Below are 17,309 nucleotides of genomic sequence, written 5' to 3' on the forward strand. Positions count from 1 at the left end.
TATTGATTCTCTTGACTATCAGTGAAATCATTAATAATGATCTTTGCATTGAAAGTTGTAAAATAATATATGTTTTAAATGTCCATTTTAATCAGTTGAAAATTATATGGCTGAATATTTCTTTAAAAAATTTGTTATGTAATAGCTGCAAGCTGCTAAAACAAAAACTGGAAAAACTAAATCTCTTACTATTTAATAAATATGATTTATGAACTATCATCAATAAAAATTATTAATACAAACAAAACTCCTTTATATTAAATTACAATAAAAAAAATTATAAAGAAGATATAATGACAAAATAATAATAAAAAATGAATAAACAAATAAAATAAATGTTGAAATAATTTATTCAGTTATCCAGAGTGTAATAAAATTCAAGAAGAGTAGCTTAATAGCATATCAATGGTTAGAGTCTTGATAATTCATTAGTAGTTAAATGCTAAGATATCAGATAATAAATTGATCAATATGATTCTTAAGTTACTGCATTTGTATTCTGTAAACTTTATTTTTATAAAGTTATTTGAAATTTATTGTACAAATAACTATCCAAAATCTACAAATAACTATCCAAAAATGTATTAAAAAGGACTAACAAAAGTAATGTATTATCAATTATACTTACACTAATTGCAGTCAGCAAAAATATAAAATATTCATTTTACAATTACAAAATTTCTAAAATTTTAATACACTCTGTATTTGAAAACAAAAAATATTAGAGATATTAAAATTCTTACTTGTTCTAAATGGAAAGAAAAACGTATGGAAGATCCACTTGATGCTGTAGCTAATGAATTAAAATTTACTGATTCCAATAACGTTTGTGGAGAAGATGGGAAAATTTCACTCTAAATGTTTCAAAACATTTAAATATTAATATAAATTAATACTGATAATATGTGATATTAAAAAATTCTGACTAAAAAATTATTATTTTTATGATTATTATTAATGCATAAAAATTGTCTTTCTCTTATTTTTTTATTTTGTATTAGCTTACAAATTTATTTATTAACAAATACACATTATTTGTTTATGCTTATTTAAACTAAGAAAAATAAGACTGGAATCCATCTGTAAATATGAGATCCTAAGTAGATGATACTATAAATGATGACTTTGCACATGCGCAAGTGCATGTGAGTGTGTGTGAAGTAAAGATTGAAAATAACCTGTATATTTTGTTTACTACTTTTATTTAAGCCACTCAAACTTTCACGTAACTCTGTACATAATTCACTAACTTTAATCAAACTTTATCATTAATTTAAAATACTGCATTTCATTATTAAACTTGGGGGTTATTTTTAAAATATGCATGTCCTGGGGTTTATTTCTTGCAAAAGGAGACAAGTGGATAAAAATTAAAAGACGTATCTTAATTACTCACAGATTTTCCAAATTATCAAAACCATTTATTGGCTGTATAACATAACAAATAATTGCTGTTTTCATAGTTAACCTGATTTAGCATCTTCTAATTTGCATATTACATTGTCATTCATGTCTGCTTTGATTCCATTGTAGGAATATCTTCACTATTATCTTATATCTCAGTAATTCTTTCTAAAACAGAGTTTGAACACTTTGAAGACTTTTTTCAATTACTCTTCAGCTGATATGTTCTTGACTTAGACTTGGTCACAACTTTTCCACACTCAGCCTTTGACAATAATTATAATTTTATTTCAAAAAGTATTACCATGAATGTTGGAAAAGAAAGCACTGTCTAACTCTAGATGATTTGAAAAGGTAGCATTTTAAACTCCTTATCCATCATTCTAAATTACATTATCCTGTACAGTGCATTATGTTAACATGTATCCCATAATTTTCAATCCAGAGTCAATTCAAAAACCAGGGTTATTTGAATCCTGGGATTTAATCAACAAAATACAATAGTTCAATAATGATAACACCTAAATGCTTTTGAATCTTGCTAAATTTCCCTTGAAGAAGAAAACATACATCTTTTCTCCTAAAGAGAATATTATGCAGGCAAAAGTTTTGGATGTTATAATTAATTCAACTAAATCAATAACATAATTAATTTGGTTGGGAAAAAAATGCAATTTTTATTTGAACTAATGATTGCAGATGAAGTTATATAGTGGAAATTGATTTTGTGATTAATTATTTAAGCGATCACCTTTACATAACAGCCAATTTTTGAAAGTACCAATTTTTTTTCTCCATTGATTTCAATAAAAATGTTTGGAAATTAAATGGTCAACTACTTGATGCAGCCAGTAATTTGCTGTGCATTTTGTAAGTTATATGATAATTTAACAGTCAATTAATATAAAAAGAAACTAAAATATAAAATATGTTGAAAAAACTGGATAATTCAGTATGCATCATGGAAATAAAAATGATTACAACCAGAAACACTTATTTTATATACCGTATTTTGACGAGTATAAGTCGCTGTCAAATATAAGACGCACCCCTATTTTGAGACAAAAAATTTAGAATAAAACTGTTTTAATAGGATTGTCTAAAGATGCATTTTATTTGTTCTTTTATTCAAGAATATGACGGATGGATGAATCGATACCTTTATTAAACTGAAATAATCGTCATTTCTTAATGTAAACTCAGAGGTCACGTGATGACAGTCGACAGAACATGGCGGCGATGACTCATGTGTCGCTACTCTGATAATCTAGATACTATAGTCATTCGGTTGAAGGACCATCTGCTTAACGGACCACTGCACAGGTTGGTCCCTAGAGTGGATCACTACTGTAGGTAATTTCACTGTAAAAATGGTTACCTGTCGAGTATAAGATGCACCATGATTTTGAGCCCCAAAAAGTAGTAAAAAAAGTGCGACTTATACTCGTCAAAATACGGTATGTAAAAATTTACTGCTAAATTTCAATTTATGGTAACAAGTTTTTTATTAATTTAAAAAAGAAATATAATTAAATAATAAATGTAATTTATTTTTAAAATATCAATATGAACAAAATCTGTTTTCGATCAATGACACATATGAATTTGGAAATCCTCAAACTATAGTAGAAATATTTAAAAATATTTTTTCAACATTATCTAGTATAGTAAAATCGTGGGACCGATAAAAATTTGACGTTACATTAGGGTTGTTGTTATATCCGAAGATGTTATAATCAGGTTAAACTGTATATTGTTTGTACAAAATAAAAAAAATAATTTCGGACGATACAATAGCCACAATTATTTTTCAAAAACAGAAAATTTTCTTTACGCATCGACAAAAATTCAACCTGGGCCGACACGCAACAAAGAGAAGTTTCGAAATTGGATAAGTTAATTTCATCGAAAATGCATCGTGGCCAGCAAAGTTTGAATGATCTTGCCCAAAAGCAGCAATACTAAAGAAGATTGGAGAATGAGACCGAGACCCACCTTGAGCATCAAAGTGATTCTACTTAGTAGATTCTTCAAGACATAGTCTTGGACCAAATACGGTTTTGCCGTTTTACTTGTTTTAAAGTTAAACAAAGTACAACAATTTAAATAAATAATGAAGTTTTTACAAAGTTTAAATGAAAAAAAATTAATTCCTTTCGTAATTAAAAAGTCTCCTTTATTTAGAGATAATTTTTGTGTGTCCCAAAGATGACTTTTTAAAGCAGTTTCCACTGTAGTTTTTCTACATTGCCAAATATTTAAAACAATAATTACAATTTTTTTCATGAATTTTAAATTGTCTTTGCAAAACTTAGAAAACATAATAAAATATAAAAACGTATTCTTTCTAGCTGGAACTTTTGTATAAATAGATACTAAACTGACCTTTTCATATGTTTCCAGCAATTTCAATATATACATAAAGCAAACATTTTTAACCTTGTTCAGAGATCAGCATCATGCTTTTTATCAAAGATTTTATAGTCAAACTTTTCAATTTGGAACACTGTTTGCTCTTGCTTCATTTTGGAACACATTTGCTTTATGTATAAATCAAAATAGCTGGAAATGTGAAAAAAGGTCAGTTTAGTATCTACACATAAAATACTGTATAATAAAAAATAATTCTTTATAATATCTATATATTACTAAAAAACGTTTTTTCACAGTGATGCACTTGATCAATCAAGATGAGTTGTGCTAATTTCAAATCTTTTGTTTGTTTTTAAAAATTAACTTAGATTTTTTTATTATTTTTGAAATGTGAAAAAGATATATTCAACTGTGTGTTTTCTTACATTTTATTTTGAATTGTTTTACAATATTTTGTTTTGTTCTACTAAATTTACTAAACTGTTTCAGTTTTGAAAAAATTATATCTTCATTTTCTACGTAATAATATATTATAAAAAAATAAACATCAACATTAATTTGTTACACATAGCTAATCATTGCTTTAATTTTTGCAGAATTTTATTACTTTTAATACTGCATAACTGCAGAATTTTCTTACTTTTATAATCTTTTAAAATATCAAAATCAAATATTTTAAAAGATTTAAAAGCCATTGTTATTCTTTAATTCTGCAGTATTCCTTTTTCTAAATTTAAAATGATAATTTCTGCTTCTCTAAATTTCAAATATATATTGTGGCTCTGAATTACATTCTAAATATATTTCCGCAGCTCCCTACAAGTTATTTTAGTGTTAATATATTTAGGTTGTCGTATATACGTTATTCCGAGTTGTAATGGTATTTTCGATTGTCATATACATGTTATTCCAAGATATAATGGTATGTCTTTAATTATCATAATAGAATATTATGTACTAAAAGACATACTATGACACCTTGTGAACCCAAGTTTATTAACTCCAAACGTTTTTGGTCATGTTAAATGAACTTTATTATGTATTATGTAATATAAGAAATTTATATTTATGTTTTATTGTGTAACCGACCGAAGAGGGTTAAGACCCGAAATGCGTCTCGACAAATAAAGTTATGAAATAAAAAGTTGATGATGAAAATTGCCAAATGTCTATAAATTCACCCAGTCGTGACATTGAACCAAACAAGAAAAAGAAGACATGGTTCTGATACATACAACAAGAGAAGTAAATTAATATGGCCTGTGTTAATAAGAGAAGTAAATTTACTGGTAAATTTACTTCTCTCATTAACACAGGCCATATATCAGGTCAGTTCATAAGTTTGTGCGTATTTTATGACCTTGAGAAAAATCTTGTTTTGCTATTAAAAATGCCAGTCTAATGTGATACTTTTTACACTTAAGTGTTAAATTGGATCTCATTCATATAATACTGTTCAGAATTGGGAACATTTCAGTTGTTTATTTTCGTTAAAACGGAAGTAACAGACGAATATAAGAGACATGTTTTATACTTTTTATTTTTAAGTGATGAGAATGCTACAAATGCAGCCAAAAAATTAAATACTGTTCATAATCAAACTGTAATTAGTGTAAGGACTGCACAGAAGTGGTTTGCAAGATTTAGAAATAATGATTTTAGTGTGGAGGATAAGGCTCGTACTGGAAGATCCGTTGACTTTGATGATGATGAGCTCTCTGCACTAGTTGAAGCAGAACCATCGTTAACGGTTGATGAAATTGCGGAACGTTTAAATTCATCCCATGGAACTGTTCATAGACAAAGCTTCAAAGCTAGGAAAATGAATACCACATGAACTGTAAATAGCTAACTGATGATGTTGTTGTCAGTTAGCTATTTACAGTTAGCTCAACTCCAAAGCTTCAATTGGGAAATTTTACCTCATCCACCATATTTGCCAGATATTGCTCCCAGTGATTATCATCTTTTTCGGAGTTTGCAGAATTTTTTAAAAGAAAAAACTTTTGAGGATGAGAACAATGTAAAAAAGGCTATTTCTGAATATTTTGGTTCAAAACCGAAATCATTTTACAAAGACGGGATTAAAAAGCTACCATCAAGATGGCAAGAAATTGTACAAAATAATGGTGAATACATTATAGATTGAAATAAGATTTAATTAAAATTTTTTGTTGCTTTTTTTGTAGATAAAAATGCACACGAACTTATGGACTGACCTGATATTATTGGCAACATCAAACAAAGTAAAGAACAGGCACAAAGAGAACAAAAAAAAAGAGGAATGGAGAAAGATAGCAAATGCCTATAAGTGCTGTTTGTGACAAACACAAAAAAATAAATGAAACATTGCTAATTGATTCCTTCAATTTATATATTACCTGATTTTCATTTTACAATCAAAATAAGTCAAGGAAATTAATTCAAAAATAATTACGGCATTTCAAAATTTAAAAAAATGTAAAAAATCACTTACTTTATTTAAAACAATAGCACCAGAAGTTGCTTTCACAGAAAGCATAGGATTATTCTCCAGACATAACTGTCCTATTAGTTTCTGATCCTTAGATATTGCCAACTAAAAGATATTAGCATGTATTTTAAAACAAAACTTAAAAGTCTACTGGAATTTCATTACAAAATTCAAATTATTACATAAACAATAATTTTATTTAAACAAAAATCAATAAAATATAACAATATAGTAACATATTCACTAAATTATAATTTTTATTGCAGTCCTGCAATTAAACTATAATAAATTTATTTATAAATAAAATAAATTAGTATTCACAAAGTATATATTTATAATAAAAAAGTGTAGTGATCAACCATTAATTTATTAGATAGAAATTATAGAAATATGTAATAAGAAACCTATTTTTTCACAGGAAAATCAATCATTTATGTGTTATGAAAATATCATTCACATAACATTTCATAAAAGTTTTTACTCCAGTTTTAGACTCAATAAAATTACTGAGAGAAAGACTTGATTAAAAAACTTTTGTGAACAACAATCAATAGCAGAGAAGCCAAATGAGTTTATTCAAGCTAAACACTTTTAAATTATCTTTCAACTTCAGATTATCAAACAAAATTTTAATAAAATTGATTTTTGAAGACAAAAGATTTACAAATGATATTGTGAAACTGTTAGAAGACCTATTAGACAATACAATTTTCAATCTGAAATAATTTCAAAGCTCAGATAAGGATAACATTACAATTAAATCAAAGAGAAATTCAAACAATTCAGATAAACATCCTTTATCTATTTAAAAATTAAAATCATACTTTGAAAAATTGGACATCAATTATAATTCATAAAAAAATATTATATTTCCAATAACTATTTGGAAACAACTTTTCATTTAATATTATTTATTGCATTTTTCACATACAGTATCTCTTGCTTAACACAGTTTTGCTTAATGCAGAATTTGATTAATGTGCAAAATTAAATGTGGTAATCTCTTTTTATATGTAGCAGAACTATTAATTAATGTGGTTTTTAACAGCTATCTTTACTTAACATAGATAACATGTTTTTCTCAGCAAATAAAGTGTTGGTGAATTTGCTATTTTTGTTTGTTAAAATAAAAATATTTGTTATTAACCAAAAATTTATTCTAGTGGGTCTTGATTGTTCAGTTGTGTACCAAGGTACCTCTGTATTTGATTAATGCAATTTTGATATACATAGTAGCATTGAGGGATTAATTAACCACATTAATCAACAAAGACTTGTATTTGTAAGAGCCCCAATTTAATTAAACTTTATAATGTACTATAAAAAAAAGCACAATCAAAAATTTTATATGTAGTAGAGTCCCGCTAGTCTGAACTAATTGGGACTGAGCTCTGTTCGGATTAACAGATTTTCGGATTAGCCGAATAATTGAAATAATGCAAAAGCAAGCAGTAAAACAAGTACAGTTTGTGTAGATCCAACATCATCCATGACTTTTGTTTCTGTTTTTGTGTGTAAGTACAGTATAGATCTGCTGTTTTAATTGGCCATGTCAAACACTGATTTATTAATTTTGTACAATATTAACACATTACAACAATAAAATATGATTTTTTTGTTGTGGAGTTCTAAATCTTTTTGTACTATTAAAACTACTAAAATTCAACTGAAAAATACAAAAAACATATTTTGTAAACTAAAAAATTTTCTCCTCGCCAACTGAAACATGTTTGGATTAGGCAGATATTCGAATTAGTGGTGTTCGGACTAGCAGGACTCTACTGTATCTGTTTACTCATTTTCAAACCTCAAATAATATAGAAAATTATTTTAAACATTGTTATTTTTGTATTAAATTTAAGCATAACTATATTTCCACATATAACATGTTATAGAAAATTAATGCTCCAAAATAAAATTATATAAATATATATTTTTCTCTGTGTTAAAATAGACAGAGAAAGATAACAAATCTTATGCAACTAACAATTTAGAGAAATATGAAAAACTTAAATAGAATCATAAAAACACATATGCACTAATGGTTAAATAACAAATACAAAATTTAAGAGCTTTTCTAAAAACTAATAAAATACTTATCAAACTTACTTGAGATTTATATCTCTGCAGCATTAGGTATACATATATGATATATTAAATACAAAATTCTCTGTCATTTTAAAGTTATATTAATATATAACAATAATTTTAAAATATATTCTTGGATTATATTTAGCTTTATAATCTTCAATAATTAAAATTAACATACTTGCAAGAAATAAAAGAAAATATTTATTTATGTATAATAAAATATATATTGCAAATTTAATTAATTACATAATGATATCACAATAATGTGAGATCCGAATAGCCCCTGGGTCTAATTAACAATTTAAATATAAAATTAAAATAATGAAGTAAAATATTCTTTCATTTTGGTGTGAAAATATCGTTTTTCTAACGTAAGAAAACTGATAAAAGAGCCACTTCCTTTAATGGAAGTAGATACATCCTTTTGTTTTCCACTTATCTATCACAAATCTCACCACTCTGGGAATTGTCGACCTCTCAATAATTCCCCTTTTCATCCGTTCACGTGAGAGAAGACAAATAAGCTGATTGGTCACAAAAGGAGATATAGTCAAAGATCTCCATGATTCGGGGAGTACGTCAGAAGATCTCATAGATAAAAGAGGTGTTCCATATTCGCTCCCTAAGGCCAACGCCCTTAGTCGTATCCAATTGAGTATAAAAATGAGTTAATTTAGGAAGAAAAGAAGAAACTTTTAATATTGTGCCAAATCAAGACCTCACCATGAAATGAAGTATGATCATAGAATACAGATGAACATAAAGACAAAGTAAACTTTGAGGTAGTGTGATTATAAATGAATTTGTGACCTCTCTCTATTGACACGTATATTTTAATTGCATCCATATTCTCTCTAAATCGCTCGTTTGAATTGTTTAATTATATCCATTTTGTATACTTTTGTTTATTCTAGTTTATTAAATTCTTTTATTTATGTGTTAAAGAAATGTCTCATCTTTGTTTGAATCACATCCATATCTTCACACGCGTGTTAATCCGCGTATCTAAATTTGATTAACTGGTGTTGGGATCCTGACGAGGAAGAAGGTGAATTCACAATCACCAAATTCCGCTTTAAATTTATTATAACTATAAGTCCCTCCGCACTCGATTTCCTTAGATTAGGAAAAGCCATTCTTGTAGACGACCGAGAACTAGTTTCAACAACTAGCCGCCAATTAAGTGGTACTAACAATCCTAGTGGAAAGGTACCCCCGACTAGAATCTCACAATAATAATTTATGAAACCAAATAGATTTGTTATTAATAATTACTGCTAAATTACTAAAATCTTTAATTAATTCTACCATCACTAGTTTCTGTGGATTTTTTAAAAAACCTAAAGTTTTTGGCTTTTTTTTCAGTAACTTAACACACAAGGAACTCTTATTGATATTGGCTTTATTAATGAAAATGCATTTTGACCCCTTTTTGTCATTAAGACCCCTCTTCAGTTCTTATTTTTGTACAGACCTTATCAAAAGAAAAAATAGTTATAAATTACATCATACATACATGTTTACAGATAATATTTAAAAAAGAATCTTTTTTTTTTATTTACATTAGCTGATTATTAAATATAAATTGAAATTAAAAATTGATTGGACATATTATAAAATTTGTTTAAAAATGGTTGCTGTATAAGATAAAATTGAAGTAGATAAATAAAAAATATTAAATAAATAAAATATTAAAAAATTTTCTAAAAAATAATGTAAATTGCTATTACATGTAGATGGGAAAAATTACAAGTTGGTTAAGGTTTAAAACAAATTTTTGAATAAAACTAATCATTAGAAGTAAAAAATTAAGTTTAAAAACTTTTCAAAAATCGAAATTCAAAAATTTCAAAAATTTGTTTAAGTTTTTAAAATCTGTTTAAAACCCAAGAAATTCTTCTCATCCTTGGAAATCCTGCAAATTTCTTAAAATTCACTTTTTTCTTATTTTGTGTTAAGGTTGAAGAAATTTTGCAAATAGAAAGTATAATTAACTCATAAACCATCAGAATACATTCGTATTTATTAATTTTAAGCCTACTTATTAGTTTTTAAAATTTTTGCTTATTGTGGCATGTCACAGATTTCAATAATTAATATGTAGCTTATTTGTGACAGGACTCTGAAAATTTTTACTTGTCAGAACCTGTAATATATGGAATAATTGTGTTTATGCTGTCTTAATTTTTAACCATGCCCAGTAGCTTCAATAACTGCATTATGCCAGGTTGTGCAAATTGGGCAAGGATACAAACAAGTATGAAGTTTTTCTTCATAAACATGATTATTAAAGATGAATGAACTGCCAAATTATCAGGCCATTAGCTTGATGCTGCTATTAAAGCAGCCGAGGTAGACAAATCAAGAATACTAGATGGCAAAAGAAATACTGTAACACATCTCAAAAATGAATTAGAAATCTTCCAGGCTATGGGTGAAAAAACACATAACATCTGTCTTCTCTTAAATTCATTAAAGACGATTCCACCCACATCAGTTGAATTGAAAAAGGCATTCTTGGTAGCAGGACTTTTATTTAGTAAAATAAGAATCAAATTGAGTTATCTGAGTATTGATCATCTTTGCTTTTTAAAATCTTATTATAAAAATTTACAATAATATTTCGTATTATGTTTAATTTAAAAAACAAAAATTTCCTTTTAAGTTAGAAGTTTAATCTAAGTTTGTTTTTTTTTTAATTTTCAACTCAATTCAAAGGCATATTTTTTTTTTGTAAACAATTTTTAGCAAACTTTAAAAAATTTTTTCTATTTCTAAAAATTTCTACATAATTCAAATTTTTAATACATATTTTACACAGCATTATTATTATTATTTTGGTGGTTGCAAGGCATATTAAATTACTTAAATAAATGAAAAATAATATATCATTTGATTTCAATATTTATTTTATATCTTAAAAATAATTATATCCCGGGTTTTCCCAGGATCCTGGGGAAACAGTTCACTTTTTTCCAAAATCCTGGGACAAGCAAAGGCCCAGGAAATGAGAAACCTTAGTCTATAGCAATAAGAGTGCCTTGATAAGTTATTGAAAAAAAGCCAAAAAAACTTCGAGGTTTTTAAAAAAAATCTACTTAAATCCTTATTAATTTTAATGAATTAAGGTTTTAAATCTATCAGCAAGTGAATTTAATACTATATGCAGATATATTGATATTTATTGAAGAAATTTAAAATATTATAAAATAATGGTATAATAGTATACAAATCTGGAGTACTTTCAATAATGATAATGTAGAGAGCATAAAGCATTTTACATCTTTTGAAATTCTCTGATAATGATGCAGTAAAAATTTTAAAGTTTGTAATTTCCTTTGTCTTGAATTCATAGGCTTTCATATGCTGTTATTAAAAATTCTAAAATTTGTATTATATCATCATCAAATATTTGTGTAAAATATAATATTTAAAACTTAAAATAAAAAAATAGTCACATTTATCATATGATACAATAGTTGTATTAATTTTATATTTGACAAGTGGCTACATAGTTATCATCGAGATGATTAAATATATTTACTTGTGATTATTTCAAATAAAATTTATTATAACAGACATAGGATGTTTGTAATGAATTGATAAAAATATATTCAATTAAATCTTACTTCTATATCTCCCCAATGTAATTGAATTTCCTCTGCATTTAGATGAAGATATTGGGCTACTCGTTGTCTTAGAGATCCTAAAGTTTCATTGCTATGGCACTAGATTATTATAAGATGTATAAATAATTAAGACTAAAATTATAAAATCATCTTAGCATATAAAATTTGTAATTAATCATACCATAATTGTTATTTCTTTATTAGAATCAATACTTAATGTTATAAGAACAGGATATCCAATAAAAGATGAACCATGTGGCAATATAGTTCGAGGTGCTGTGTGCAATTCTTCTATAGAAGATATATATCTTTCAGCTATTTGCAACAAACGGCAAATATTTTGCAACTTTGTCATTCTGAAAATACAATAGTAATAAATATGAAAAAGGTTAATAAATTAATTACAACTTCTTAAATCATGTCTTGTTATTACAATAAAAATATTTATATATGAAATATTTAACATACCTTATTGCTGGTGGAAATGAGGCAACTTCTGAAACAGATATGGCAGTTAAAGTTTTGGTTGCATTAGACACAGCTTCTAACATTACTGTTCCTCCAACTGCTCCTGTCACAATCTTTCAAACAAAATATAAATCATAAATCAAAAAATTCTCAAATTGAATAAATAATATACTTAAAGAATATTAAACATAAATAAATGAAATAATTTAGGTTTAACAATTTCTATAGTAATTAGTTGTAATAATGTAACTAAATTTATTGGAGTAATTGTTTATTTCCAATAAATTTAGTTACATTACAAAAATTAAAAAGCATTCTATGTTTATAAAAACTTTAAAAATTAATTCAAATTTTTCTGGATACAAAATTTAATACTAATACTGAACTTTATATACTCAATATGATAAAGTATATTTCCTATGCATTTGGACATGTTCACCGCCTTTTTATATTTTGTATATCAAGCTTTCTTCAACTAATTATGTAACCATAGCATTAATCATGTTACAATAAAAAATAACTTCTCCAAATGTTGTATAACATTGAGCTATAAATTGGCAATAAAAATTATAAGTTACAAATAAATTTGACATTAGAGGAAGGTGTCAGGAGCCATCTCATATTAAATTTTAATAATTATAATTTAATTAAATAATTTTTAAATAACTTTAGACTAAACTAGAAGAAAAAAATTGGCCCAGAGCCCCATCTTGTATTAAATTTAATAATTATAATTAAATTACAATTATTAAATTTAATACAAGATAGTACCTATCACCTCCCTCTAGTGCCAAATTTATTTGTAACTTATAATTATTATTGCAAAATTATAATTGATGTTATATGGCATTTGGAGAAGTTATTGCTATGTATTGGGTTTGATGTGGATGTTTATATATACAGTAAAAAATATCTATTGTATTTTTTACTGTATATATTACAAATATACAAATATATTTATATTTGTTAAAGTTCTCATTATTTATTGTTTTCTGATGCATTGTATCCATTATTTTTAAGACAAGTCATTTTCCTAATTTAAAACTATCTATTAAACTTGCTCTAAAACTAATCATTCTTCAGTTACTAAAGAATATTATAATATTTTTCATTATTACAGTGCCTAATAATTATATATCATAACTATTATAATATGGAAGATTCCTGATCAAATTCACACAACTGTAACCAACATCATTTATTCTTTTGTTATAATAAATCTTTTTTAGTTACTATTTACAATAACTAAAAATTATAAAATAAAAATGAATAATATGTAATTAATAATTTATATATTGCTAAGATTTTTCCTGTTTTATAGTTTTCTTTGCAAATTTCTTATTTTCAAATTTCAATTCTTATTTTATGTAATTCATTTACTTCAATATTTTGAAATTGTTTTGTGAATATAAGGCATTAAATTTTAATTTAAAGCAAAATCAAATTCCTATTGATTTAATATCAAGTATTCTATATTTATTGGAATTATAAAAATAAGAGTAAATAAATACATAAAGATTTAAACCTTAGAAACAAAAATAATATTTTTAAATAGCAAAAATATAATACTTTTATAATAATTTGTTTTTAAATGTAACTTGTTTTAAATTATGTTACATATATTGAAACAGTTAATAATTTTAAAATAATTTTTGATGATGTTAAATTAATTTATAAATATCATTTATAAAAATGTAAAGATTGTCAAATTATATTGTGATTTTTCCACTCTACCTCTTACACACAGATAAGCATGTGTATATATATGTAATATATACATATCTCTTTTTCTTCTAATTTCTGATGATAATTTCCAATTTTTAATGAAATAAATTTAATTTAATATGCTGCAATCCTTCTCAACTAAAAAGAATTGTCTTTGAATAAAGTGTTTTCATTTGCATGTGTTTGTCTCTATGTATACATATACATAATTCAACAAACTTAATTGTGTGTTTACAAACAGTAATTCTGTAGATATTGCCAAAAGTGAATCACATTTTTCCAATTTCTTTGATCATATTATATGTTTTGAATGTATTTTATTTTTTTAAATTTTAATAACTTATTATTACAGATACAGTAGAGCATCAATTATCCGAAACAATTCGGGACTGAGATTGTTCGAGTAAGTGCTTTTTCAGATAACTGATCATTTATGAAAAATATATTAAACACAAAACTCTACTATATATGTTTTGTATCATATGTCTTACAAATACATATCTTATATAAAGTTGTGCTAACCGAGGGGGCTGAAGTGGAGAGCTTCTCCCCACTTACCGACTTGGCTGTCAGGAAATGGCTATAGGAGGGCAAAAGGAGTGGGAGGCGTAATGAAGTCGTAATGAGGTGTCGGTAGTACACAGTAAAAGTCATTAAATTTAGGAACAACACATTTAATATAAACACAAGAATGTTACAAATACATTAGGGTACATCTTAATTCTAAACAAAAGTGAAAATATAATAATATCAATTTCGCGTCGCGACGATATCGGACAACCGATGTCCGTCTATCCCGTAAGTAGGACCGTTGAAGGTCCTCGACTCAAATAATTCTAAGACCTATCAAAAGGTACAGAGCAAATAATTTCTAAGTCCCGAGTAAGTCGAGAGACGAATAATTTCTAAGTCCCGAACATACCGAGAGACAATAAATTCTAAGTCCCAAGTATACCGAGAGACAATAATTTCTAAGTCCCAAGTATACCGAGAGACAATAATTTCTAAGTCCCGAGTATACCGAGAGAGAGTGAAGTAAAAAACAATCTAAGTATTTACCTCTTTAGGTCGGCAATCAGAAACCTTAAAGTTTTTCTAGAGGAGACGCTTGTAGTCTTCTTTCTCCGATGATCATGCTCGAGACCTCTGATCATTCCCCTTTTATACCTTTTTAGCGTGGGAAATCTCGGGGACTCCTTTGACGTAATATGTCAATTCTCCCGATTTATGACAGTCTCCCCCATCATGGGTGATGACAATGCAGACATCGCTTGACCAATTAATGTTAAATTCGTCATCACCTGGGGAGATGACTGACCATTTTAGGTAATGTTTCTCACCGTAAGGGTGACCTTTGTAGGTGACCTCTTGTCTACTCTCCATACAGGAACACATGTTTGTCTTTTACGGTCTAGCCAATTAGTAAAATAGTGCAATATAGTAGTCTCCTGGGGAGAGGGGCGTTCTTCCGCGGTCGCCTCGGACGACTTCGTCCCAGGGATGACCTTCTTGACGGACGAATTACACAGTTCATTATCCGGGGTCTATTCCTCGGGTAACGGGGTGAGAACGGGAGAAATAACGGAAATAATGATGAAAGAAATATAACTTGTTATGTATTTAATTAAAATTCTCATACGATAGTCAGGTTTTCACAAAGTAGTACATTAAAGTAGGCCTACAGTTAATGTTGGCAGGGAGGGAAAGATTGCTGCAGTGGCACAGCACTAGCGGAAATTTGAATTTGCTGACTGGAACACTTTTGTTAACCAATGTTTGGGTTGTTTGGTATTCGGAGAATCAATGCTCTACTGTAGTATATCTCTTCAGATTCTTACTAAAACATTCCTGACATAATTTGTGTATGTTATAAATGCTATCATGTATACATAATACATTTTTCTTCCATTATTGTAATAATTTCAATAATCAGAATGCAAAAAGTTGTGCTTCATCTGAATTTTTTTTAAGTTTAACTTATTCCATACAAGAAATCTGTACATATGTTACATATAGCTTACATATAAATAACAGGTGGCTTGATCTTTGATTTCTTGTAAATTGAATGCTGTCTATTATATTTTGTTTTTAACTTTAAAACTTTTTATTTCTTGAAAGAAGTTAATAATAATGTTTTAGTCTTACATGATAAATAATTAAATAAATAATTTCATAACTAAATACTAAAACATTAAACATAGCTGTGTTTGATACTTAAAATATATTAAAAACTTATCTTTTGAACTGCTAATTTTAACAAAATATTAAATTTAATTATTTAAATAAAATTATCAACATAACTATTAAACTGTTTAATACTTTTATGCTAATACATAAAAAATTCAAAATCAATAACTAAACAAAGCTTACATCAAGTCTTCTGTAGCATTCTCCAATGAATTTCTTATGCAGAGAAACAGGGTCCTATTTAATTATAATAAAAAAATGTTTGGAAACTTTCATATTTATAAAATTGTATAGTTTTTTATTAGTATTATTAATTATGTATAATCAAATATTTTTAAATTTTCAGTGTTACATTAAAATTTAAAAATAAGAAAATAATAATTATTAGCTTCAGAATAGTTTATGATAGTCAAATAATCATTAAACAACAAAAAAATGTCTAGATTATAATTATGCTAAATATATATTTTAATATACATACAGTGGTACCTCAGGATACAAACACCCCAGCATATGAAATTTTCAAGATACGACATGAAATTCGAACATATTTTTGCTCCATGATACGACCAAAAACTCGCCATACGATGTTACATTAGTTCGCAGCGCCATTTTTTATTCACTTCTGTTCATCGGTCTTAGTCCGCATGTTTGCTTCGTCGTGGAAGGATCTTGCTCGATAAAGGAAATCTCAGGTATTATCAGAAAGTGACTGATTTTATTGAAAAGAAACATCCCAAAAAGGTTCACACTAGATGTATTGCTGCTCAGAGTAATGACATTTGCCTAAGTCGTTTTATAAACATTTTAAAAAGTAGGCAAAGCCAAACCTCTTTGGATAGATATTTTACCAAGCGACCTCTATCTAGTGAAAGTGCTGGTGGAAGTGAAGGAAAGAAAGCAAAAAGCAGTGAATAAAAATTTAAAAAAATATATATAAAACAACACTAATTTTTTTT

At 26.8% G+C, this 17,309-nt stretch overlaps 1 protein-coding gene across 1 annotated transcript in view; it reads right to left on the minus strand.

Annotated features, from left to right (window-relative positions):
• The window catches only part of LOC111628704 (ubiquitin carboxyl-terminal hydrolase 24-like), a 174,286-nt gene that overhangs the window by 88,339 nt on the left and 68,638 nt on the right, over positions 1–17,309 (minus strand). Inside the window, 7 exon segments of the mRNA XM_023372539.1 lie at positions 744–854; positions 6,254–6,355; positions 8,360–8,374; positions 11,971–12,069; positions 12,152–12,326; positions 12,439–12,551; positions 16,534–16,587. Of these exon segments, the coding sequence (XP_023228307.1) occupies positions 744–854; positions 6,254–6,355; positions 8,360–8,374; positions 11,971–12,069; positions 12,152–12,326; positions 12,439–12,551; positions 16,534–16,587 (669 nt within the window).

This window comes from Centruroides sculpturatus, unplaced genomic scaffold, assembly GCF_000671375.1.
Source record: "Centruroides sculpturatus isolate CEXI.00-Female unplaced genomic scaffold, Cexi_2.0 scaffold30, whole genome shotgun sequence".
NCBI lineage: Eukaryota > Metazoa > Arthropoda > Arachnida > Scorpiones > Buthidae > Centruroides > Centruroides sculpturatus.